The sequence below is a fragment of the Populus alba genome, chromosome 6, assembly GCF_005239225.2.
Source record: "Populus alba chromosome 6, ASM523922v2, whole genome shotgun sequence".
In the NCBI taxonomy this organism is placed as follows: Eukaryota; Viridiplantae; Streptophyta; class Magnoliopsida; order Malpighiales; family Salicaceae; genus Populus; species Populus alba.
Genome location: NC_133289.1, coordinates 9,340,528 through 9,367,383, shown reverse-complemented (window position 1 = coordinate 9,367,383; position 26,856 = coordinate 9,340,528). Strand labels below are relative to the sequence as shown.

Sequence of the window (26,856 nt, the reverse complement as noted above, 5' to 3'; positions counted from 1 at the left end):
TGATTTGGATTTTTTTTATAATGATATTGTTGTTAATAGGAATTTTGATGATGATAGTTTAGGTCGTGAAAAAGAACTGAAATGGATAATGTTGATACTAGTAATGTGTATGATGATGGTTATAATAAATATACAAATGATAAAGAGAAGGATGAGATAGACGATGATTACATCTTTTTCAATGAGAAAGTATTTGAATTTGTTAACAAAAAAGAATATGATTGAATTGCTAGCTTATATAATGATGCATGTTTTGGTAAAAGTTTGGAAAGTGGCTTAAGAACATAAAAAAGTAGAAGATAAACAATGTTAATAATAATGATAATATTGCATTTAGTGGAAATAGATAATAGTTTCGAGGGTTCTGAAAATAAAAGTGGAAGGATTGAGAAGAAGAATATGACAATTTAAAGCGGGAGTTGATAGATTAATTAAGTTTCAAGATCTTTTATAATATCAATCATTTTAGAAAAGTATTGAGAGAATATCAAATTAAATATGACTATCATCTAAAAAAATACCTAATCAGGAAGATTACAATAACATGTTCAAGTGTTTGTTGTGAGTGAAGGATTCATGCTTCACCTATTCTTGTAAAAAAATACTTTTATAGTCAAGAATCTTAAAGATAAGCATACTTGTATTAAATTTTTTATTATAAAAGTTGTCGATTCTACTTGAATTACAAATAAAATATTGTTTATTATTAATATTAATCTAAACATGTCTAAAGAAGCACCGGATACAATCTTAGAGGCAAATAAAAGTATCAAAATATATGAGGTTTATTTTTTTGTAATTATTTGTTTTTTTTTGGGTTTAAATTTTAAAATTAGTATTTAAAAGAATTTATTATTATTATTTAAAAAATATATATTAAACTAACATGAGAGATGCATTTTTAAAATTATTTAATGAACGATCTAGTCTATACTAACATGTAAATTAATTTGTCAAATAAAAGAAATACCTGAAAGACCCGGTTTTATCTTAATAATAATAATAATAAAAAACCAATAAGGGCTGGGACATGCACTGAAAAGCAGTAGGAGTATAATAAAAGGGTTAATAAAGAATATTCCATTTCTCGACGATCAAGCCGGAGTAGTTAAATTAAAATATCGTTGGGTTTATGGTATAACTATGTTTTTTTTAAAATTTTTTTTTTAAAAATATTTAAATTAATATTTTTTAATTATTTTAATATGTTAATATAAAAATAAAAAATTATTTTGATATACTTTTAAAATAAAAATATTTTTAAAAATAACTTTTATTTCTCTCCTAAATATCTGAAACCATAAAAGGAAAGGAAAAAAATCTCGTGGCCGCCTGATGCACGTGTAGTAGAGAGCGATTGGTTACTATATATGATTTAGTCCCTGAAATCTCAATGTGATTATAACATAGTTCCTCATATTTTAAAATATGTAAATTAGCTCCTTAACCGTTATTTTAGAAAAAAGATATGTTGAATTCTTTTACATATAGTCTTTATATTTTAAAATCGATAGAAAAAAACCCAATAATATGAGTTTACAACGACTTTTGCTAAAAATGTTTAGCAATAAGAGTTATGAAATAATAATAATAATAATTTTAGATTTACAATTTAATTAGTTAAAATGCAAATTGGATTAATCAAACTAGTATTAAAAAATAAAGAGCAAAATTCAAGCCCAACAAATAATCCAAGAGGATAATTAATCCACCTAATAAATTTGTGTAAAAACCTATAATTTTATTATTTTTGGATTGAAGAACTCAAACTTATTTTCATTATAAAAAATTTAATGATCAAAGTTAAATCATCAAAATTTTAAATTTTAAATTCTCGTGGATATTGTAGTAAGCCAATGTAAAGAAGTTTTAAGCTTTATACTTAGTGATATTATTGTGCTATCAGAAAGTTGATTGCATTTTTTTCTCATTTATTTTTGAGATTATTGCATTTTTTTCCCCATCAATGTTGAATTATTTTAATTTTGGTGTTCTAGAATTAAATATAAAGTACCAAGTTATAATCAGGGACTAAGTTATAAGTTATCAAATATAAAGCACCGAGTTAGAATCAGTCTTATAATTTAGAGACTACAGAATATCTTACCCAGCCTACCAACTACGACTACTATTTTCTGTCAGAAAAGATCACGGGAGATGTAACCAAAGGCGGAACCCTTGTTTGCTAACCCTAGAAAAGCAGCGATATAAACGGCGTTTAAATTGACTAATGTACCGAGCCGTTTGAAAACACGGTACAGATAATAATTCATAAAAAAATTATTTTTTTTATTTCAAATTAACTTTTTAACTTTTTATTGTTTTAAAAACTTTTTCACTTATTATATTTACAATCAAAAAAATATCTTCAAAATTAATCTCTACCGACTTTTAAACACCATGTGTTTGGAAATATCCTGTATTTTTTAAAAATATTTTTTATTTAGAAAAATATATTAATAATATTTTTTTATTTTTTAAAAATTATTTTTGAGATTAATATATAAAATAATTTAAAAATATCAAAAATATATTAATTTAAAACTAAAAAAAATAAAAAATTTTTAAATTTTTTTTAAAATATTTTTGAAAACCACTCCCAGTAACCCTTAGTTAGCTGGAGTGGTATCGTTTGTATAAATAGAACCAGCGGCCATTGAAGAGGTTTTTGTCACTACATCTATCAAACCATCGCCACCCACTCAGATCCAACTTCAGTTTCGGAAAGAAAAGCCTCGGTTTCTTCTCTTCCTCTTCATCCTCCATTGCTAGCTGCCTCTATCTGTGTTAATTAAATTGATTGAATCAATCGAATCAGAAGCCAGAATTTATAAAGAAATGGGGAGCGCAGGACAGAACGCATGGAAATTGGCGGATCATCCTAAGCTTCCAAAGGGAAAGACTATCGCTATGGTGGTTTTGGATGGTTGGGGCGAGGCTAACCCCGATCAGTATAACTGTATCCATGTCGCCGATACTCCTACCATGGATTCCTTCAAAACTGTACTATTTTTTCTCCCTGTTTTTTTTTTTTTTTTTGTTAATAATGTAATCTAATCTTAAAAAACCATTTCCCCCTTAATTATCACCTATTATTCTAATATTTAATAATAGTTTAAACAATAACTGTGTGTTCTTGTTGTTTGGATAGACTGCCCCTGAAAAATGGAGATTGATTAAGGCCCATGGTACTGCTGTTGGGCTTCCAAGTGAGGATGACATGGGCAATAGTGAAGTTGGTCACAACGCTCTTGGTGCTGGTCGCATCTTTGCTCAGGGGTAACTAACTTACTTCTCGTTTCCTATTTCTATTCCAATAGTTTCTTATGCAGATGGTTCATTCTCTTAAGAGTTTAAGAATAAAATACGATAACCAATATAACCTGTTTTATGTTTATTTACTTGGGAATGTAGAGCGAAGCTTGTTGATCTTGCTCTTGCCTCTGGAAAAATCTATGACGGAGAGGGATTTAATTACATTAAACAATCTTTCGACAATGGCACATTGCATCTCATTGGACTATTGAGCGATGGTGGAGTTCACTCAAGGCTTGATCAGTTGCAGGTAAGATTTGTTTTTTATTACTTTCATCATTGTGCTTGCTTTGTTCTCCTGAAATCATGTAGTGTTTTCCCTGATACCTTTTTCCCTGTCCTTTCTCTTTCTGCAGTTGTTGCTGAAAGGTGCTGCTGAACGCGGTGCTAAAAGAATCCGTGTTCACTTTCTTACTGATGGCCGTGATGTTTTAGACGGGTCAAGTATTGGCTTTGTGGAGACTCTTGAGAAAGACCTGTCAAATTTACGTGAGAAAGCTGTTGATGCACAAATTGCATCTGGTGGTGGGCGCATGTATGTCACAATGGACCGCTATGAGGTATGGCTGTAAATTCTTTCTTAATTAAGGGGAAGAATTCCAGTGATGCTCCCCATTTATGGTCTATTCTCGTATGAATTGCTGTTTTTTTCCTGCTTCATATGTTGTAACTTAATTTCTATGGAAACTCATAACTAAGTATATATTTCACACCATTGGGGGCTTAAAAACCCCTATTCCCCTCCAAAAGAGGTGAGGCTTGGACAGAGGAGAAATGACACCTAGGACCTAGTCAAACAAGATTTTGGGGAGGAATGAACAATCATTCTTAGCCACTTTGGTCTTTTTGGGTGGCAACGAGTGGCTTATAGCTGGTATATTAATGACGTGCCTGCATACCAATCTGATGCAAATTAAGATTTCCTTATAAGATGAAGGTAAAGAGGTAGAAGGAGACTAAAAATTATGTGGATGGAAGTGGCATCAACTACCAAAGGATTAAACTATCTTTTTATTGAGGAGGATTTATTTTATGATAATGCTGAATGGTTCAACAGTGTAGCCAACCCCGAATAGTTTGAAAATAAGGCTTTGTTGTTGTTATTGTTGTTGTTGATAAGATGAAGGTAATGGATATCCTTCCTTTATAAGTTAGGAAGAGGATAGTAATTACCTTCTTGGTGATGTCAATTATAAGTAACTTGCATAAATTACAAAAGTGATATTTTCCTTGAATTTTGTTATAGATATCAGTTTGCGTGCTCCTTTAGAGTTGTAGATTTAGCTTTATTCCTTTATGCATGCCTGAACCCTTTCTACAAATCTTCTGCAGAATGATTGGAATGTGGTGAAACGAGGATGGGATGCCCAAGTACTTGGTGAAGCCCCATACAAGTTTAGAAGTGCTGTTGAAGCCGTCAAGAAACTGAGAGAAGAACCCAAGGCGAATGACCAGTACTTACCTCCTTTTGTCATTGTTGATGAGAGTGGAAATCCTGTGGGACCAATTAAGGATGGTGATGCTGTTGTCACTTTCAACTTCCGAGCAGATCGCATGACTATGCTTGCTAAGGCTCTTGAATATGCTGATTTTGACAAATTTGATCGGGTTCGATTCCCTAAAATTCATTATGCTGGAATGCTTCAATATGATGGTGAGTTGAAGCTTCCAAGCCAATACCTCGTTACTCCTCCTGAGATAGAAAGGACATCTGGTGAATACTTGGTGCATAATGGTGTTCGCACCTTTGCTTGCAGGTGAGCTAGCACCATTGATATCTTGATCTGTGAATACTCTTTGCTTGCATCACACAGCCTGTGTTCTTTTTCTTGTTTCTGTATCTCTGGGCTTCCCTTGCTCTTTTAATTGTTCTGGATTGCAAGTAGATTTATCGTAAATTGACAACTTAACTCATTTCAGAGCCATATTTTGGCAGAATGATGAAACACTAGTCATTAAATTTATTCATTGAGGTTGGCCTCTAGTGTAGGCCTGCAACTTATAGGTTTGTACGTTCTGTCAATACTTATTTGCTGGTTTCTCCCAAGTAGTTTGTTTGGATAATGCAATTTTCTATTTTACAACTCTTTGATTGCTCGGCCCAGCCCTTCGGCTTATCTAAATTTGGCCTGACTTTGGCATAGGACACTTGGATATTTACGAAGGTATTTGGCATAAAAGATTCTTTAGGTGGATAGTATTTGTGCTGCAACTTTTTACACTTTTGCTTCAACTTGATTTATCAACTATTTGTTCAAGTATGATTGAGCATAAAATCAATTTCCCCTATTTGACTCCATCTTCTGCAAAATTCAAGTCCTTGTTATTTTCTTACATATGATTGGCTTTTTGTACAACAGTGAGACTGTTAAATTTGGCCATGTCACTTTCTTTTGGAATGGAAATCGTTCTGGTTATTTCAATGAAGAAATGGAGGAATATGTGGAGATTCCAAGTGATGTTGGAATTACATTCAATGTCCAACCTAAGATGAAGGCATTAGAGATTGCTGAAAAGGCAAGGGACGCCATCCTTAGTGGCAAATTTGACCAGGTAATTAATGCCCACATATCGTGTGATGAATGAGGTCTCATTTCAAATAGAAATATTGACTGATATGTTGTTTCACATGCTTGTTTAGGTTCGTGTCAATCTACCAAATGGTGACATGGTGGGACATACAGGAGACATCGAGGCCACTGTAGTGGCATGCAAGTCTGCCGATGGTGCTGTTCGGGTACAACTTCATTGCTGTTAGATCTTATTATTTTTGTTCTGAACTTTATTGCTGCTGATCTATGCTAACCATTATTTCAGACTAACTTATGAACTGGTCCATTTGGTGCCACGAATTCCTGGGTAGTGAATCTTAATAAGGTGTTGAGATTTGCAGTTGATTGGGGTAGGGTATGTTGTCATGCATTAGTGTTGATGCTTTTATTCTTATTAAGTATGTTCTCTCATCATTTGGTTGGCGACGATGAATTGGTGTACTCAGGAAATACCATTAGGTGATTTATGTTTCATCAGATTAAAGCTAACACAATTAAATGAAACAATATTTACGAGAACCAGTACACACAACAAACATTGTATCACTTGGAAAATGGTTGGAAGTGATTGTGTTGCTGCCATTTTTTTCATATTAGACTGGACCTTGTGAAGGTCAAATAAAAAGTTCTGGTGCAATTTACAGATGTGAATAGCAAGGCTGCCTCCCAGTTTTGAACTAACGTGCAATAACTGAGGCAGAGCCGTAGATGCATGGAAAGGGGAAAATATGAATGGTTAAAAGGTTATACACAATTCTTAGATAGGGATGTGATGTGCACATAAATAATTGATTGATTTGTCCATTCTGGTCAGGTAGCATGTGTATTTTCCATGAGTAAGTTGTATAATCTCTGTTCAAGTCTCAGGATTCCTTCCTAATTCCTGGCATGTTGATGCCTTCTGGCTGACCAGAGATGCTTCTTTAATGTAGATGATCATCGATGCGATAGAGCAAGTTGGTGGAATCTATGTAATTACTGCTGATCATGGCAATGCTGAAGACATGGTTAAGAGGGACAAGTCTGGTAAACCCCTTTTGGATAAAAGTGGCAAACTCCAGATACTCACTTCTCACACTCTTCAACCAGTAAGTAGCTTTGCTTTTTATTTTCTCCATTGAAGGACTAGAAGCATGGTGCTTGCTTCTCATTCTCCATTTTCTTGAATTGATAAGAGTCAACATATTTAATTCGCGTACTTCCTGTGTAGGTGCCTATTGCAATTGGAGGCCCTGGATTGAAAGCTGGTGTCAGGTTCCGCAATGATGTTCCCACTGGTGGACTTGCCAATGTAGCAGCAACTGTGATCAATCTTCATGGATTTGAGGCTCCTAACGACTATGAGCCCACCCTCATTGAAGTTGTCGATAACTAGAAGTGATGCTTACTCAAAACACACAAGTTTTCCTTGAATTTTGACTATTAGCAACCATAATTGCGGAAACCTGTTGAGTACAGTGTATTATCCGGTTAAATAAGTTCTATTTATTTTTAATTCTGGTCGCTAGGCTAGCGGACTTTACCATTCTCAGTTCAGAGTGAACATTTCAATTTCTGCTCCGTCCGTGTAATAACAGGATTGTATTTCAAATGGCCTTTTAATAGTTGGCGAAGTTTTCTTCTTGTATGTGATGTTTTTCATCCAGTTGCCCTGGAGTTGCGAGAGGATCTTCTTGTTACACTATTTCGGAAACCAGAGGACTCAAGAGGGTGGATATGGAAAATATAGGATTTCAAATCCTAGCAGGAAAAGGAAGAGGAGGGAAGCAGATACTCAATTTAAAGTGAGTAATCAGAATTCCTTTCTCAATTTCATAGATACAGTTGTATTCTATGAAAGTTATATATACAGCTTGGAGGGAGGGAGGTCTTCCATAAAAAGGTTTCTTGAATTTGTTTAATCTTAAATAGTTTCTATCTTTATTTGTGATAGGGGGTTTAATAACAGTTTATGCATTTCTTTTTCTCGTGAAAAACGAAAGACAAAATATACGAGGAACAGATCACTTCCCCCGGCCTTTAACCCCCTTCATGGGGGGAATACTGTCAGAGCATCACAGATACAGTAAGCTTATCAGCTGGACTTTTCGTAGTAGGGATTTTGGTTTGATATGGCCTGGAGATGTCATAGTTGAGTGATTTTGGAAGGGATAATAGTACATGAAACTAAAAAAAAAAAGAAGTTCAAACAAATTTTATATAAATAAATACAATGGAGGTGTCGTAATATTATAAAACTTTTGGGTTATTTATTTGTCTGTCTATTTATGTGAAAAATTCGTTAAAAATTTCTGTCCCATTCATTTTTTACGTGGGACTCCACTTTAGCAATTGGCATCCCTCTCCAACATCCAGCTCACTTGGAGCTTGTTTCTACCCTTGTTCATTCCATCAAAGCTTTTATAAGATTAAATTGGAAGGTTTGAGCATTCTTGTAAAATTTTTAACCTTTTTGTAAAAACAAAGAGATTGAAATTGTATAAAAAAAGGACTAGGCCGAACTTTCGGAACAAATTAGGAGGGAAGCACCATAGTTAGAAAATAAAAAAAATCTAAGGATTAATAAAAAATAAAAATTAAAAAACCGTTTCCCTTAGACAATAAAGGGAGAGGGAAATCTTTGTGTTTTTTTTTTTTAATCCTGTGTTTTTTTTTAATTAAAAAACCTTCTTGAATTCTTTCTTGAAATCTATGTGTTTTTTATATATGTTTCTCCTCTCATTTGAAAGAATTTCCTACAATATCACCATTCTCTCCCTACAATGATACTCTAGAGGCTACATGTTTTTCTTCCACAGAAAATAAGTTCAGGTTTTTGTCCCTATTCCTCTTCTTTTATAGTCGTAACCTCTCCCTTTATTGTCCGAAGAAAAAACCTTTTCTATCATACAATAAGAGAGGTTTATGGCCCTTAAAAGACATGTAAAATATGTATTTAAACATGGAAGCCAACCACATGTGTGAGACTTTATACGAATATTTCGAGTCGGTCATAAGGAATGTAACTCTATTATTAAGTTAAGATACCAACCATAAATATGGGGGTATTTGTTAAACATGAGATAACTATATAAGCGGAATTAATAGAGATAATAATATATATTTTGGGCAAAATTGTCTAAGTAGAATTTGGATTGTTTCTTCGGTTATATAGACAAGCAATCAAGTGAAGATTAAGAATTGGTCTTGAAAAGAAAATCTTATTTAAAGTTAATTATTAGTGTGGAGAGCACCAAATTCAAACCTAAGATTATATGACATATCTTGGATAGGAACTTTGGGGTTTAAATATTGTATAAATGAACCACTACTAAGACCAAAGCTTAAACCAACAGTTTCTAATTTGTGATATTTGCTTGGTGATGATCACTACTTTTCTTTATATGACAAACAGGCAACAATAGTTTTGATTTCACATACATTTGACACGCGACATTATGTAATATATTGTTTTTTATTTATTAATTGAAATAAAAAACAATTTTGTAAATAATTCTAATTTGTTAAATTTTTCACACAAATATAAAGTATCATACAGTTTATAAACTATAATATATAAAATGTAACTTCTCAAACCATAAAGGTAAAAAAAAAAAAAAAAAACTAAACATTATAATTGTAAAAAAATAAGGGGGTTAATTGAGAAAATGGTTTGGACATGGAAGCTCCACCTCGAAATGGGTCCCAAGTGGCAAGAAAGGTAATTAATTTTCTTTGCTTTTGTTTGTCAATTATTAAATCAACAATGAGAAAATAAAAATATAAAAAAAATTCAAAAGAAAAAGGAGAGACTAAAGAGGTGGGTGGGTGTATAATTACCATGTTGGAGCTCCACCGATATGGAGAGACGCTCCGATCCGTTGGATTGGATCTGATCCAACCAACCACCCCAGCCTCCCTCCTTTTCTTCCTAATTTGAATTTCAAAATAAAGCACACAAGTTTCTCATTCCGATTCCCTAAAACAAACAGAGGGAAACAACCGTTGTTAGTCCAAAGAACTCATTCTATCCTATCTAGGTTTTGCTCCCTCCTCTGCCATCCCCTCCCCTACAGATTGGATCAGATCGGATCGGATCGGATCATCAACAGAAAGGAAAAAAAATGGAGAAGTATGAGAAACTGGAGAAGGTAGGCGAAGGCACATACGGCAAAGTGTACAAAGCCAAAGACAAAGTAACAGGGCAAATAGTCGCCCTCAAGAAAACACGACTTGAAATGGACGAAGAAGGCGTTCCTCCTACCGCTCTTCGCGAGGTTTCTCTCCTTCAAATGCTCTCTCAATCTCTCTACGTCGTCCGACTCCTCTCCGTCGAACACGTTGACGCCAATAGCACCAACTCCAATCTTGATGACTCCGATCCCTCTAAGCGCAACCACAACAACAACAACAAATCCAATCTCTACTTGGTTTTCGAATATCTCGACACGGATCTCAAGAAATTCATCGATTCTCACCGCAAAGGTGCCAACCCTAGGCCTCTCTCGCCTTCGCTGATACAGAGTTTTCTCTTCCAGCTTTGCAAGGGAGTTGCTCACTGTCACAGCCACGGTGTGCTTCACCGCGATCTCAAGCCTCAGAATCTGCTTCTTGATCAGGAGAAAGGGATTCTTAAGATTGCTGATTTGGGATTAGGTCGTGCTTTTACCGTGCCTCTTAAGAGTTATACCCACGAGATTGTTACTCTTTGGTATAGGGCTCCCGAGGTGTTGCTTGGTTCCACTCATTATTCTACTGGCGTCGATATGTGGTCCGTCGGTTGCATCTTCGGTACTATTACTAATCTAATCTAATATGAACTTTTTTTTTTAATTTTTAATTTTTTTTGGTATTCCTTGAAAGCATTTGTCTTTGTTGTTGCAGCTGAAATGTCAAGAAGGCAAGCTCTGTTTCCCGGTGACTCAGAGTTTCAACAGTTGCTTCATATTTTCAGGTGTTCAATGTTGCGCTTTTTATTTATGGATAAAAAGAATGGCTGATGTAACTTTCCAACCAAACCAACACCATATAGTATTTAGTGTATTAATTAATTGGATTCTATAAGTTATGTATGCTAATTGCTACCACTTAATTGGAAGGCTGCTGGGAACACCGACTGAAGAGCAGTGGCCAGGAGTTACTGCTCTCAGAGATTGGCATGTCTATCCGAAATGGGAACCTCAAAACCTTGCACGAGTTGTCCCGGCACTGGGACCTCAAGGGGTGGACCTCTTATCGGTAACTACTACTACTACTACTACATTTCTTTTTCAATTGTAAGCTTCTAGTTCTATGGATGGGAAAGCGCAACTAAAAATCTATGTTGTCTTGTTGGGTTTAATTGACTTTTAGCGTGTCACTGATCATATTTTCTGCACCGGAATTGTTTTCGCCCTGGTTTCTCATGCTTCGTTTTTTTAATTGGTTTATAGACAATTGTGATTTGCTGTGCTAGAACTAGTTCCCCAACCCAAAGACTTGGTATATCTACCGTCAAAAGGGGCTCTTTTTTTTTTCTTTTTTTTTAATTTAGCGCATGGATTAAGTCAGTTTTATGTTTCATAATTATCGAAGTATAGTTTACATTAAAGTAAAGCAACTAGGACTCGGCGGGCTACAGCGTGTTAAAGGATTATACTAGTTTAGATTTTGTTCACAATTGGCTTATGTTGGCATTCCATCGTGATGCTCACGTTGACATTTTGCTTCTTCTTGTTTTGCCATAATTACCTCTATATTGGGATGCTGATATAATTTTGTTTTGGATAATGCAGAAGATGCTCAAGTATGATCCAGCTGAAAGGATCTCGGCCAAAGCAGCCATGGATCACCCCTATTTCGACAGCCTTGACAAGTCTCAATTCTGAAGCTGATTACCTGGCTATAAGATTTTGGGAGCTGTATCTTTCTGCTTCCATCATGCATTTTATAGGAGCGCTTCCCCGTGTTCGAAGCTTTTCTTAAAAGATGTTTGGTTCATCCTCTCGGTGATGTAACATTTGAACTTTGTCATCACGCATATGATGTTTGCAATTTATGTTAACAATCACTTTGGCATGCCAAGTTTGCACAATTTCTATTGTTTTAAGAATGAAATTGATCCCTGGTTAACTGCTGATCAAGATGATTTATATAACTGTTCTGTAAGAAATTACATTGTGCCCCTCTTAACTAGCTGGTCGCTACGAAGAATCAAGTGCAGAGTATTCACTGGTATCTGTGAGTGGCGATTCATTTTCATACTGTTCGTGCTTCTTTCCATATTTTTTATATAATAATCAAATGTTCATTGCTGAAAGGAGGTGTTTGAAATATAATGGGCATTCATGCATTCTTCACCTCTTGGAAGGAACTTGATAAAAGAAATTTAAAAAGAGAATATCGAATACAATATCATCTCCTGGCAGCATTATTGGATGGATCGGCGCCAAAAATGTAACAAGCAGGTTATGAATTATGCGGGACAATCAGATTTGAAGAAAGAAAAAAAGAGAGGGAGAAAGAAGAGAGGGATAGGTTGCTATCATATATATATATATATAACCAAGCCCTTTATATTATAAGTAAAACTTATATTAAATTTTAGTAGTAGGTTGATGAAATAATTATTTGATCTAATTATTTATAACACTGTGAAGGTATATCACTACTCATCTGCGATTTTTTATTGGTTTCAGAAGGATACTTTGTTTTTCACACTCCTTTTCTTTACAAGTCATTCTCTTTTGCGGAGAAGACTCACTAACTCTTTCTTTCCACAAAAGAATCCCATGACCTTTCTCTCTGTTTTTGCTTTCTTTTCTAACAAAAAATCACCTGTAATCACATAGTTTATCTTATCTCTCATATAAAGAAATGCATAATTTACTCTAGCTCACTAGATGGTTTTTTTCAGGAAATACAGAGAAGTGCCTTTTCTTTTAGAAATCAAAGATAAAAAAAAATCTCAGTGTTGAAATATCTCAGCTTTACACTTTATCTTCTTCTCTACTAGTCCAACCAGCCTCCTTTTCTTTTTTCTAAAAAATAAAATTAGTGGTACATGCATAGCTGGCTTGGTTGGTTAACAAGTGGTGTTAGGTTTTCAGTGGTGACTGCTAGGTTGGTCTGGGCAATTGAGATTTTGGTTTGCAACAATAAACAAAGAAAAGATTTAGAATTAAGAAGAAGGATTTAAGGAAGGCTTAAACATGGGGATTTGTGGTTGTTTTTGCCAGTAATGGAAAGCATAGAAATTTAGAATTAAAAGGATGAGTTTATAGTCCATTAAGTAAAATATTAAGAAAAAAAACACCATAAATAAAACCCAAATAAAACGAAACAACATAGGTTTGGATGTATCTAATTTCTTATTTTAAAAAAAGAGACTGACGGTTTAAGTTATTCTCCATTTTCTACTATCAAATATAGGTGCGAACTATATCTTAGGGTTGGTGTCCTCGCCGGCAAACTGAAGAACATCCATACATGCAGGACGCAGTACGAAGCAGTTGCGTAGAGAAGATTGTATATACATTTCTATTTGATAGTGACTGATCAGTGAGCATGGATATTACTCCTCATGGGAGGACGCCAAAGCTTGTTTCATTTTGAAGCTGAATCTGTACAATGAGAGAAGAGGCATAGTACTGGCCAGAAAGTCTGTAGTGGATGATGATAGGTATCTCCTCCTCCGTTCCTCCGTCGGGCTCCTGACGTCCCCCCCCCCCCCAACCTTCACTTGCGAACTATTCAGGATGCCCTTCTCTACCTCTCCATGGCTTCAGAATCTGAAATGAGCAGAGCAAACTCGCATCAACCCACATGAATGCACCTGCATTGTTGAACTCTCCACAGTAGTTCGGTGCTGAGAATATGGTAACCAGCTGTCTGTCTGCGAAGAATTCATAGCCATCCTCAACAACCTGTCAATCATTTTATTACATCATTCCTAGTACAGATATTAGGGCAGAAAGGAAGGCAACAACTTGAACTGAAGAAATAGGAAGACCTGGTGAGCTCGGCATATGAGATCGAGGTCGTGTTTCTTTAAGAACTCGGCGACCTTATCGTCTCCGAAGGTGTAGGAGACACCCCTATCATTATCACCCCACCCCTTGATGTTTCTATCAGGATCTGCCCAAAGGAGGTCACACAGAATACCCTGGTCTGGCACATCTACTGGCCTTTCTATAGCTCTGATCTGATCCAAGCTATCCATTTCTGGTGAGAGTCCGCCATGCATGCAGAGGATTTTGTCATCGACAACTGCAGCCACCGGTAAACAATTGAAGCAGTCTGTGAAAATCTTCCATAGACGGACACTGAAACGACGCTTGCACTCATCATAAAATCCATATATTCTGTTGATAGAAGCACACTCATGGTTCCCTCGAAGAAGGAAAAAGTTGTCTGGGAACTTGATCTTGTAGGCAAGGAGAAGGCATATAGTCTCTATACTTTGTTTTCCTCTATCTACATAGTCTCCAAGAAATAGATAATTGGAATCTGGTGGAAACCCACCATACTCAAACAATCGCAAGAGATCTGGATATTGGCCATGTATATCACCTGCATACAACCAAAACAATAATAACAAAATGCATCAAGTATGAAACTGCAGGAATATTGGCATGTGATTCTGGGAGTCCAAAAGGCTGTCATTTGCAGGTCAATTTGCTAAATGCTGTCTTATTTCTATGAGAAAACCTTAACATCTATGTAATAATGTACATGAAAGATCGAAATGGAAGATAAGAATTACAGATACAGTTAATTATAAAGATGGAACAAAATTAAGCATGTAATTATGAAAAGGACAAGCAAATTGATACATTGCATAAAGAGGTGAAATGGGCTGAAGAAAGTAATAAGAAAATGTACGCACGCACCACAGATATTGATCGGAGCTTCCAATTCAAGAAGAACAGGTTGAGCAAGAAAGGCCTGCTTGGCGGTGACACAAAGGTGGCGGATTTCAGGTTCAGTCAGCTGGATGCGTTTCCCTCTATCACTCCTTGCTTCCAGCAGCCTGAGTATAAGCCCTTCCAATCCATTCATTCCAGCCCCTTCTTCCTTCCTTCCCTTCTCCCTCCTTTTATCAACTAACATTCGCCTCCAACACAATATATATTATCTAGGCAACTACGAGGATGGAAAGAAGTGAGCAAAAACTAATTATATATCCCGTCATTGTTGATAATTAAGCACATGAAAAGAGAGATTCTCATCTTCTTGGATGACAGACAGTTGGCTAAAGAAGCGCAAGAGTTAAAGACATATTTGGGGTGAAGAAACAGCTCCTCCATCCATTTAGTTTCTACTCTGTGATGACAATGCCACCTGCCGCCTATCTGTTGGCGAAGGCAAAATGCAATCCACTAAATTAGGCAACTTTCTTCTTTCAATTAATACATTTCTCTCTGATTGGACTTCTTTCCATTTAATGTTTGCCCACGTTCACAAACTCATTTGATAATAAACAACAATCTTCCAAGGCATCATGCAGCCCTGTCTCCTCCTCCTCCTCTTCTTCCGGGAGTAGTTAAATGAGCTCCACCGCCTTATGGACATCGTGGGTACCCACTACCCTCACCGCACCAGGAGGGTTGGACTTCTGGCAAACAATTCATTTAAAAAACGAAGTCCATTAATATCAATTAAACGCTGACAAACTCAATCTTCCTCGGCCTTACTAGCTAGTGAACGCCATGCTCTTGAAACTGAGACCAGGGGTAGGGTGGTCGTGCAAAAAAGTAAAATCTGCTGTTGTCACCATTCTTTAGAGCTTATAAATCTCTTAAGCACATACCACCACCATTCACAGCACATCACTTGACAGACCTGATGCTTTGTGCTTACAACTGGTGTTTGTATACATACGAGAACGTTGCGAAGCATTTGAGTTGGATCATGCTCGTTTTTTTCAATCAATTCGGCCCATTTTCTTGCTTCGGACTTTGCCCATTTGTCGTCGATTCTTGAGATGAGATGAGGTTTTGTGAGAGAATTCGCCTTATGAGGATACGCGAATACATTAACCCTATAATTGAACTAATTAATATAATATTTTGAGCGAGTTTCCCTCTTATCCATTTACTATCAAAACTCATCTAAAGTAAATTAATTTCTTCCTTTACAAAAAAAAAAAAAACAATAATTTAATGCATATATATATTGTAACGCCCTCAATTTCCATGCCGTATTCAGTATATCATGTTCTTTTCACGGAATTGTTTTTATTAATCTTGTTTCTTTGTTTTACAAACCAAGTTTGATATCCACAACGTAATCATTTTCCATAGTTGGCCTCAAGCCACACCCAGTCAATCCCATATATATATATATATGATCACTTTAAATTCTTTCTCATAAAATTATTCTTTAATTTGGCCTCAAAATTTTCTAAGACATTTAGGGCATACAAATGTAAACAAAAAGAAGCAAATACAAACACCTAAAATGGTGTTAAAATAACAAAGGATAGAATTAAAATAAATAAAGTTGAATGATAAAAAAAAGGGATAACAATGTCCTATATAATGAGTTATAACATGATTATCAAAATCACAAATTAACTGATAAAATTATAATCTTATAAAGTAATATATATATAACATGTAAAATCAAATTAAAAACTCAAGAATTATCAAAATTAATAAACTCGGTCAAAATCATAATTTTACTATCGAATTTTACAAGTTTAATAGAATAAATATTCTCCCAATCAACTCATCTTTCTCCTAAATCAAACCAAAAAACCCCTAGATCATTGCTCTATCTCTCTCTCTCTCTCAAACCACCCGACACAACCATATCTCTCTCAAAACACCTTTTTTTGTTTACTTATCTCCTTCTCCTTCCTCTATGTTTCTTGTTTCATGGAATAGTTGTTAAATTGCACTTCCAAATAAATCAACAACCACAACATCATAGCTAAACCCAGCACTCAACCAAATATTGGTTGCAACGCATCCTCTCGTAGCCAACTCGATGGAGTGAAAAAAAAAGTGCACAAATTAGATACGAATAAGTGTACACCTAATTTGTTTTTTTATTTTATTTTATTATTATTATAATTAGTCACTTTATGATTTGATAGTTGATATCTTTTAAATCCCATGTATGCTTACAAACTTCATTATATACATATACATATATAGTGTTGGTTATCATGTAATTTTTTGTAAGTCAATAATAATTCTAGTTATTCTCATCCCTTGTCTTGCTGCTTTCCTTTCCTTTTAGTTTCCTTTTTTTTTTTTCTCTTTTATATAAATGTTTTCGTATTGATCAATAACAGAGATATTATATAATACTTGCTAAAGTTTGATAGTGTATGATTGCTTGACTTCATTGTAGTGTGTGTGTGTAGTCATCAATTGAACACCCAGTAAGAAACACAAATTAATAGAGTTTAATTTCAGTAAGCTGTAAGAGTAATTTTATGCTATCAATTCTTAAGATTTCCATGGATCATTGTCTTAGTAGAAGACAAGACACTTATGTTGCTAAGTCTTTGTTTTACAATTAATTCTAAGACCAGAAGTAGAAGTTGTAGCATATAATGGTTTCTGGATATGGATATGGTTATCGGAAGTTATAGTATATGATAACATTTATACACACACACACACACACACACACGTCTCCCCCCTCCTGCTTCGCCCCTCCTCAAACCTCTCAATGCCCTCGTAGCCCTGCCATTGCAAGCCACCACTCCTCTCTTCCCTGAACATCCTTCACACCCAGTTATTAGGCTTACAAGGTTTTTTCGGAATGAAGAAAGCCAGAGATATCAAAAAGATGGCTACTCCTTTGGTTTGGTTCTAACAAGTTAAGGAATTATGTTGCAAGGTTAACAAGAACAAGAACAACAACAAAATTGCGACTGGCTTTACCCCTAGTAACAAGATATTCTTAGCATCAATATAACCATCATAAGTTTTTCTCATTCAATGCCAGCCGTCCCTGTTCTACCAGCATCAGTAGCAGAAACTGATAATTAACAAGCAAACATTTTGTTTACTCAGCAAATACAAATGAATGTTACAAAAAATTCCTGTCCGGACATTTTAACCTCCTCTGAATCTCTACCAAGCAGCCTATTTACTAATGTACAAACTGCTACATGACAATCCAAGTATATCTACGGAATCAATAATTCTGATGCAATCTAATGATACAGTGCACTAAAGATATGTAGCGCAGTCATGACAGCATCCTATACTTGCAGTTTCCAAGTTCCTAAATCAAAACAATGGGAAACTTATCTTTAGTTTGACCACACATGAACTAGACCATGCCTATTACCGGTGTAGATTTCATTGCGATCTTCATCGTAGAAAAGGGCAGTGATGTCTTCTAAAGCCTCTGCAACTGTGCTTTTCATCAGAGCGCAGCTCTGCTTTGAGCTTCCCGTACTGCTGCAGCACTCATCATCCTTGGGACTGCCACTGGTAGCGTTTATTTTAGCTAGGCATTTTCCTGTCAGGATATTGCTGATATTGATAGAACCAGCTGAATCAAGAATCAGACAGTGAGATTTGATAATTGCCCAATCAGGTGTTCTCTTCACAGAATCACAATTAAGGCAACTGCCAATAGATCTTAAACTAACAAAGGTCCAACAGCTTATTAGTCTTTCCACAAAAGCAGTTCGTGCAGAAACACCATCAAATGGCATAGGGAGACCACTTAGGCTGTCCTCATGGACACCACGCAGACCAAAATATTTACATTCAGGTGTCAGGAACACAAGTGTTCCAAATTCTTCACGATTATTTGTTCCTCTTGCCAACAGTGTGTTAGTAGTTTTCATCTTGTCCAAAAATCAAAAGTTGATACAGCATCGTGCCATCTATACATGCTTTTATGATCAGGATTTGTTCTTTAGAGTATATCAGAGCTCTTGATGATATCAGATCTAACTCTTAACCAAGTCAATTAAATTCCATAGTTAATATGGACTGGTTAAAGCATCAAAGTCACTCAAAACAGTGTCTGAAATAACAAAGTAAATTGAATGGTTGGAAACAAGACAGCAGTTCAGAAAAGTCACTTCATTACAGTTAGCCAAAGTCCCAACTCAAACAAAGTTAGTCACATTAGATGATAAAATTTTGCACAATCTCTTGGATCAGTTCTAAGCAGCTTATTTAATTAACACAAACTGAAGCACGGAATTCACATGGAATTCTAAATTATTGTAAACTCGCTTGAAATGTTTGGGCCCACCACTGTTTGAGAACATGTTTTATTTCTCGTGGACAACCTGAAAGTATCTGACAGCATTCTAGCTGTTAATAGGCATTACAGCTAGAATTGACAGAGATAAACTGTAAAAAACTATCTGCTTAAAATTGAACAATTAAAAACCTAGATGTTCTTTGGGCAAACTCCAGTATAATATGTTCGGTTTTATGTTTAGTAATTGCATTCTATAAAATTAAGATTGGTTTTTTCTCCAAGAAAAGAGAACAAAACTCTAAGAGGTAAACCATGCAAAGTTCTACTTAGCAGGATTCTAGGCCTCATCCAGCATCAGCCATAAGTATTTAAGCATCAGTTAGTATTTGCTAACCAAAAGGTTGATGAAAAAATTACCATTTCCTTCCATCCACTGGTCGTCAGATTCAGCCTTGCAGTATGAAATGATAAGATCCTGGTCGCTTGTTATGTATATGTTATTTGTGTTACAGTCAGGATGCCATAAGAGATGATCCTCAAATGAAGTAACAAGCTCTCCACGAAAATTCCAAACAGCAACAGTTCTATTTCTGAATGTTAAGAACAACTGGTTTTCGTACAGGAAGATAAATGCTGATGGTGTCAAGAACTCAGTTCTGCTAACTTCCCTCATACCGGCATGTCGAACCTGCATAAGGAAGATACAATTACTGGAGCAGACCACAAGCCAAGCTGAAAGATAGATGCTGAAAAAAGACAAAGATAACTCACATCAAGAATCTGGAGATTCTCATTTTCCTGCTTGACAAGAAGCTTTTCATTAAATTGCTCAATGAAGTCCACCTTCTTATTTCGATGAAGCAGATGGTGGAAATCTTTGAGAATTGTGCCATCTTCTATTGATAAAATCTTAAGAGGAACATAGCTGCTTGATCTATTCAAAATCAATAACATGATGCCTGGACTGATGCAGAAGAAGCCAGACATAAGCAAACTTAGAAGGCACTTCTGAAGCAGAACAAACAAATCAAGAACCAGTATGCTGGTCACATTTTAAAAGAAAAGGTAGACAAGATGCATAGTATTATATGTGAAAGTTAAGTGAATGGTCATACAAATCGACTGCCATGATGAGTATATTCTATTGTCATGCATCTACACTAACAAAAGGCTAAAAGGAAAAGGCTTCATCATAATAACAGCATCTTATAATTAAACAGGTAATGACATGTCTTGAGCATGTGTGCATGCAATGAGAGAGAGAGAGAGAGTACCTGATCTTGATTTCTTGTACATCTTTATCTGATATAGAGTACAGCATAGTGTAGTTTTTTAGGTCAAAAACCTTGTATATACTGACGATAAATAACAACAGAAAAAAATGTTAGGGGTGATAATTGGAGCACACATTTGGTGATCTCATAGCAGATGGACTGAAAAGGTACCTATCTTGTGCTGAGTATGTTAGCACCTTTCCATTGACATCATCAAACTCTACAAAACCTGGCCACTTCAAGGATTCAGACTCAAACAGAGCAAAACCTGCATCTGGATTACCCCTTCGAATGTACCTAACCATTTAAATACAAGGCATCCATCACACCATTAGGATACATGGATTATGTAAGGCTTGAAGTTGACAAAGAAGAGTGAAAAATAGGAAAAGTGTAGACACACTCAATTCTTGTTGATCTGCATTTCAAGGAGCTGAAGTTGTCTGATGCATAGACCGAAACAGTGATGAGAGAATCATTGTTTTTATTGTAGAACAAGCTTCGAATGACTTCATCAGGACTCGCATTCAAAAAACATATCCTATGATTTGTCACTGCATTTTAACAGTCAGCAGATAAGGTTTGATGCAATCATAGTCTTTAGCAATAAAAAAAGATCTCAAATGCAAATGAATTTCTTAAAAATAAAGATCAAAACTTCTTTTTCATATCAGAGCTATGTCTGTCACTACCTCTACTAAAAGCAGCACACACACCAGAATGTGCAAGAGCAAAGATGATGTCTTGTGCGGCAATAATCTCAATAACTTTTGTTCTCTTCATCAAAAAAGGTAGTACCACTGAACAATGGCCTTTCGGATCATGAGTATCGTATTCTTCCTGAGGAAGAATAAATCAAACATTTAAAATCCTTTTTGGAAAAAGGAAACACTGAACATGCTACTACAATCACTATTCCAAGTATTAAAAAAGAAAAGAAACAAAGGGGTTTGTCATGCACATCCGTTTTGATGTTAAAATAAGGCTAAAAGATGTTATATCACATTTTATCATTTACAACTTGCTTTGTATACCTGAGAAATGATGAATCAGCCTATCCATCAAAGAATTCGGTACGATATATAAAGTATTTACCGCAAAAATTCACATCTGTCGGACCCATAGGTAGAGGATGATTAAGTAGAAAACAACATGAATCAGCCATTTGCTCACTAGGGTTTTCTAAAATTGATGTCATTGTTATTCTATGGGTTTTCATTCTTTTACGGGAAAAATAAAACAATAAATAAAAGAAAATCCAAAGCCGGAAGAGCTTCTTCTTCCTTTTCTGTTTCTTTCCGCATCTCCTACATGTCCATAGTAAATACCAAAGTAGTAGCACTAACAATATTAATTAAGAGCCCTAAAAACGATCTGCCAACCATTTTCATCAGCAAACTAAGAAAAATAAATTTAAGCTCAATTGAAAAGGAAAAGGAAATTAAATTGTAAAATAAATCCCAAAAAGAGCAAATTAAATTGGAAAATAAATTGAATAATAAAAAGACTAATACCATCAAACGCATATTGCGAAATCTCTCTTGGGCATTGGTGATGCTGAAAGAACGATCTGGTTTAGAAGAAATCTCTCTTCTTTGAAGCTTTTTAACACTGTTTAGGAACCCATCAGAACGACCCCGTTTCTTCGCTGCCAATATCCTTCTCCCTGAGCACGGCCTTGGATTCGCTGCTGATATCCTCCTCCCTTCCATCATCTTCTCTTTCTTTATTTTTATTTTTCCACGCGCGCGCCCGTACGCACAGAGAGATTCAAATTCGCAACAGTTTTATCAACCTCTCTTCTTTTCAAATTTGAATTGATTCTATTAATAATAAGAAGAACAGTATTACCCTAATTTACAGAAACTAATAGGCTAGCCAGCTAGCTCTCTTTCTCCTCCTCCTTCAGTATCTTGCTTCTGAAGTGGAACACCAAACCCTAGAGAATGAGTATTCACAACAACAATAATAGTAATAATAGAAGAAATAGAAATTGATCTCTCTCTCTGTCTCTTTTCTCTCTAACTGTGATAATAACATAAACGACAAGGAGGAAAGATTATGGGAATGAAAAAGAAGACAGAGGATGAATAGGAAATCGAGTTTTTCAATTCTCAATACCCCATTTCTTGCATGTATACATGACTCCTCTACGTTATATATTAAATGGTATTTTTAAAAATAAAATATTGATAATATAATATAATGAATTGATATGTTTCAACAAGGTTAATCAGTAAAATCCATAATTTTAGATTATAAAAGTGTAATAACTCTAAATTTGTTATTCAAGATAAACTTAATCAATCAAAATCTAATTTGTTCCTTCTCTGTTCTATGAAAACATCATCACCAACCATTAGTCATCCCCTTCTTCATTCTTTCTGTCACCAGCTAGATCCCATCTCTCCCTCATAATTCATTGTCCAAACTGCAGAACCAGTCTCTTTAAGAAAAAAAGGAATAAATCAAGACCAGAAAACGGATACAGACATTGGTAAAACTAGAGTATCTAGTAATAGATCGAAACTCATCATTCACTAAGGTTGTTGACAACTCCAACACCCTTGATTACTGTAGTTTCATCGCCCTTGTTGGTGTCTTCGTGCTACCTTTCAAGTACAAATTTTACTTAACCTTTTTTTTTTTTTTTTAATGTAACGCGCTAACTTTTTATGACTTTTTTAAACATAAAATAACATTTTAGATTATTGAAAATCAAGGATTTTTTTTTTTATACACACATAATTATATATACGCGCGCGCGCGCAATTAACTTCAAAACTGTATTTCAATCCTCATTATTTTTTCAAATACTTTACCGGAAATCCAACAGAGTTTTTCTATACTTAAATGTATCAAATTATCGACATAAACCTAAATATTTCCAAAACCATTTTACAATCCTTGATCCAACCTTCTTGAAACATGTTTCATTATCCCAGCATCATCTCCACGAGATTTTTCACATATCATATCAGCATAGATGTTAAACTCAACATTATAAAAAAAATTGCTGATAAGGAAAATTTACATTAAAATTTAAAAATCATGTTATACCTATTAACAGTGGCAGAGCCAGAGTTTTTTAAATGAGGGGACAAATTATTAATAAATACTATATTATATAGATATATATTAGAAATTAATTCAAAACAAATATACTAACTTATATAAAACAAAATTAATTTAAAAATACTTTTAAAATGAGAAAACTTACATTATAATTTTTTTTTTTTAGTTTTCACAATAACAAAATTTAGTTGATTAGTTACATAATAATTATAAATCTTTCATATCAAATTTATAATAAAATACCCATCAATTCATCAAAATTCATTTCACACCCCATTACCATGTAGCATGTTATACATAATGCATGGATATAATGCACTGATTAAAATCAAACTTGCACACACGTGTTAATTATTCTCCAGTAAAATACAAATTGTTTGATGAAAATGAAAAAAAAAAAACCAAATAAAATATGAATTATTTAATCATTTGTCTTGATTATTTTATAGAAAAACATAAGGAAATTAACATCATAAAAATGACCAATCTCAAGCTAAAACAATTTTAATTATACAAATATCAATCTTTACTTGCTTACAACAATTTGAATATTTATTTGTTTATCTCATGAAAAAGTTTAGTTCCATATTGTAATCAATTCAATTGCAAATAATAAAACTTTTAATTAATTCAAAACAATCAAATCAATGTTTATTGTTCAAAATCTTCCGGTCTATTTCATTACTGCTCATTTTTAATTGATTCAAAATATTATATTTATCAAAACTTTTAAATTATTATAAACCCTAACATTTTCAATAATTAATTATAAAAAAATAAAAATAAAATAAAATAATAAAATAAATGAAAAAATTCACCTAAAGTTGCTTATCTGGACGTGGAAAAAAAAATTGTATAATGAAGAGAACAGCTAGAAAAAAAAAATAGAAAACTCTTGAATAGTTAACGGAAAAAAAAAAAAAAAGGGGGGGGGGGGTTTGGGGAAATGAAAAATGGGCTGGGATGCTGCACATATATTATATATATTATTTATTATATTAAGACACATGTCAACAATAATAACTGTATATCATATTATTATATTAATATTTTAATATAAAAAATATTATACAAAAAAATTAAAGGGGCAATTGCCCCTTTTGCTTCTATCGTGGCTCCGCCACTGCCTATTAAATAAACCTTAACTAGCTATTACATAAATACTATAAATAAGATCTCATGGCTAACAAAAATAAATCTATAAATATATTTATTTACAATCCAAAATCATAATTCATTGAAATTATTTTTTCAGTCTTAAAATATCTTTATTTTAAATTTATCAAATTCTTTTATCCATCAAGACTTGTTACTAGTTTTGTCGATATTATGAATTTTAAATAAAAATTCATAATTATTATTTTAACTTCAACAACACTTTTAAATTTATTTATGAAGGTTATCTCCTCCACTAAATATCACATTTATTTACTTTTATTTTCATCTTGAGGTTTTTTGTCAATGTCTTATTATTTTTGGTTTTACATTTACGTGATGGTTTGCAACTCATTTCATAACTAGGTAAATTTTTCAATATTTCACCAACATTGTGAAATTTTAATGGGTCTTATAACAGGAAAGCTTTATCTCATTTTTATTCTCAATGACAAAAGTAAATACTTAATAATTAAAAATCTCATCCCAACTATTTACTTTTATTTCTATTTTCTCATTGTTCAATGAACCCGATAAGATTTTCCGTTAGATTTTACAAGCACCGTAAATTTTTTTGATTGGGAGTTTACATTTAACTTATTTATATTGAAATTACTTGTAAGCAAATGGGTTTTTTTTTTTTTTTTTTGATGCTTGTTACCAATAGGGATAAAGTCAAGGCTTAAGAGAGCATCAATGGCGACAAGAGGATTGATTGATTTAATGAGTGGTTTTATGTATGCTTATCAGAACTCTGCTAGGAGATCTATGGGGTTTTCCCTAATGAAGGTAAGGTTACTCGTCGCTATAAACGAGGTTTTAGCGGTTAAAGATTTGAACTTTGTTGAGTGTTTTTAAAGAAATTTAGTATCTTTATTATGTTTTGAATCACTTCGAATGATGATGATTAATAATAAGTGGTTGGATTGGTAGGACTTAGGAGGAATAATAAAGGTGATCAAATTTCCCCTCAGAATACCTAGACGTGTTCCGGCAAGCCGATATTTTCTCATTATCATGGGCACCATTGATGTTTAGGCCTCCATGGATCGTCATTTTTGGAAAGCTAAGCAAAAGAAATGTGACAATAGCTGGTGATGCTATGCCCCCCCATGACTCCTGACCTGGGACAAGATTGTGGTTCATAATTAGAAAATGATGTGTTATTGGGCAGACACAGACAATTCAGTCATCAACCATGGAGGACCTGTTCCCGGAGACATGTCTAAAGCCATAGACAATTAGGTGAAGCATAGTTTTTAGATCTGGTCTGATTTAAGATTCAGGTAACGAGTTTTGACTAGGTCGGTTGGTTAAATTTTTTTTTTTTTATATATAAAACAACGTCGTTCTAATAAAAAAACAAAATTCAACCAGGTTTTTTACTGGTCTTGCCGCATCAACGGAGTTGCTGGATCAACCCGCCAGGTCATACCGGGTTTTTTCTTTCCTTGTTTTTTTTTAAATTCTTGTCCAGTTTTAACATCGGATCGGCCGAATCCTAAAACGACCCGTCGAGCTGGTTTTTAAAACTATAAATGAAGGAAAGGAGATGGCATGCCGCCTTGCTTGTAACAATATTGGATTTTTTTTTTATGCCTTCAAGATAGATATTAATATGTAATTTGTAGCTGGTCCTGATGATAATATGTAGTATATTAGGAGATGTGAGTTACTACAACAGCAAATTAAAAAAATCTTGTATGTATTATCTTTTATTTTAACGACAAAATTGTTATGTAGGAATTATTATTGACTGCATTGATAAGATTTGATGTATAATCTAATACTAATTAAAACAGTAAAAATAATGTATAATTCATATTAGACCGATCACCGTAGAAATTAATGTCAAATATATATCATTCCCTATTTAAGGGATACGCTTGCATGTGCACATATTCTTCTCTTATTCTCTTATTGTTGATTTTATTTCCAAAGTGGTTTTTTTTCCCCTCTTAAGTTGCGAATTGTCCCTTTTAACACTGCCGGGATACTTCGCTTGCCCTTCAGCTTATTCACTAATTATGATAAGCTAAATCCATGAATATACACCTGAAATAAAATTAAAAAGAAAAACAAAAACAAAAAGAAAGAAAGAGCTGCCCAAAAAATTGCATCACACTAGTCTATTTACCCTGTATCACCATGCGCTTGTGATTGTCATAAAATATGCATTATTAGACGCATATTATTATATTTGTAGATTATTTTAATGTATTGGTATTAAAAATAAAATTTAAAAAATAAATTAAATATTATTTTTATATATTTTTAAATAAAAACACTGTAAAATCTTTAACACCCCGTTCCGCAACACCAAACTCTGATAAGGACAG

The 26,856-nt window shown here is 34.1% G+C and overlaps 4 protein-coding genes across 7 annotated transcripts; 2 read left to right on the top strand and 2 right to left on the bottom strand.

Moving 5' to 3' along the window:
- Positions 1–2,651: 2,651 nt before the first annotated feature.
- LOC118048237 (2,3-bisphosphoglycerate-independent phosphoglycerate mutase) lies at positions 2,652–7,494 on the top strand. Of its 2 annotated transcripts, XM_035057833.2 has the most exons (9): positions 2,653–3,003; positions 3,152–3,279; positions 3,415–3,565; positions 3,672–3,875; positions 4,648–5,072; positions 5,676–5,868; positions 5,957–6,052; positions 6,800–6,955; positions 7,078–7,494. In XM_035057833.2, the coding sequence occupies exons 1-9, from the start codon at positions 2,839–2,841 to the stop codon at positions 7,240–7,242; spliced, it is 1,683 nt and encodes a 560-aa protein (XP_034913724.1). In that variant the 5' UTR covers positions 2,653–2,838; the 3' UTR covers positions 7,243–7,494. The 2 variants fall into 2 exon arrangements, with proteins under 2 accessions (XP_073266144.1, XP_034913724.1); XM_073410043.1 differs by lacking the exons at positions 6,800–6,955; positions 7,078–7,494 and adding an exon at positions 6,512–6,532 and having other exon boundaries at positions 2,652–3,003.
- A 2,182-nt stretch (positions 7,495–9,676) lies between these two features.
- Positions 9,677–11,968, top strand: LOC118048238 (cyclin-dependent kinase B1-2). The gene is made up of 4 exons (XM_035057835.2): positions 9,677–10,637; positions 10,731–10,800; positions 10,946–11,084; positions 11,621–11,968. Exons 1-4 carry the CDS (start codon positions 9,971–9,973, stop codon positions 11,711–11,713), a joined length of 969 nt encoding a protein of 322 aa, XP_034913726.1. The 5' UTR covers positions 9,677–9,970; the 3' UTR covers positions 11,714–11,968.
- Positions 11,969–13,080: 1,112 nt separating this feature from the next.
- LOC118048239 (serine/threonine-protein phosphatase PP1 isozyme 2) lies at positions 13,081–16,114 on the bottom strand. The gene is made up of 3 exons (XM_035057836.2): positions 14,717–16,114; positions 13,837–14,396; positions 13,081–13,750 (listed from the first exon to the last, which is right to left on the bottom strand). The coding sequence occupies exons 1-3, from the start codon at positions 14,934–14,936 to the stop codon at positions 13,574–13,576; spliced, it is 957 nt and encodes a 318-aa protein (XP_034913727.1). The 5' UTR covers positions 14,937–16,114; the 3' UTR covers positions 13,081–13,573.
- A 1,715-nt stretch (positions 16,115–17,829) lies between these two features.
- LOC118048240 (uncharacterized) lies at positions 17,830–22,906 on the bottom strand. 3 transcript variants are annotated; one of them, XM_073410159.1, is made up of 10 exons: positions 22,645–22,906; positions 22,139–22,206; positions 21,802–22,011; positions 20,980–21,127; positions 20,691–20,841; positions 20,459–20,584; positions 20,288–20,368; positions 19,785–19,977; positions 19,431–19,701; positions 17,830–18,344 (listed from the first exon to the last, which is right to left on the bottom strand). In XM_073410159.1, the coding sequence occupies exons 3-10, from the start codon at positions 22,000–22,002 to the stop codon at positions 18,100–18,102; spliced, it is 1,416 nt and encodes a 471-aa protein (XP_073266260.1). In that variant the 5' UTR covers positions 22,003–22,011; positions 22,139–22,206; positions 22,645–22,906; the 3' UTR covers positions 17,830–18,099. The 3 variants fall into 3 exon arrangements, with proteins under 3 accessions (XP_073266260.1, XP_073266259.1, XP_034913729.1); XM_073410158.1 differs by having other exon boundaries at positions 21,802–22,206; positions 22,645–22,905; XM_035057838.2 differs by lacking the exon at positions 22,645–22,906 and having other exon boundaries at positions 22,139–22,594.
- Between the last annotated feature and the right edge of the window lie 3,950 nt (positions 22,907–26,856).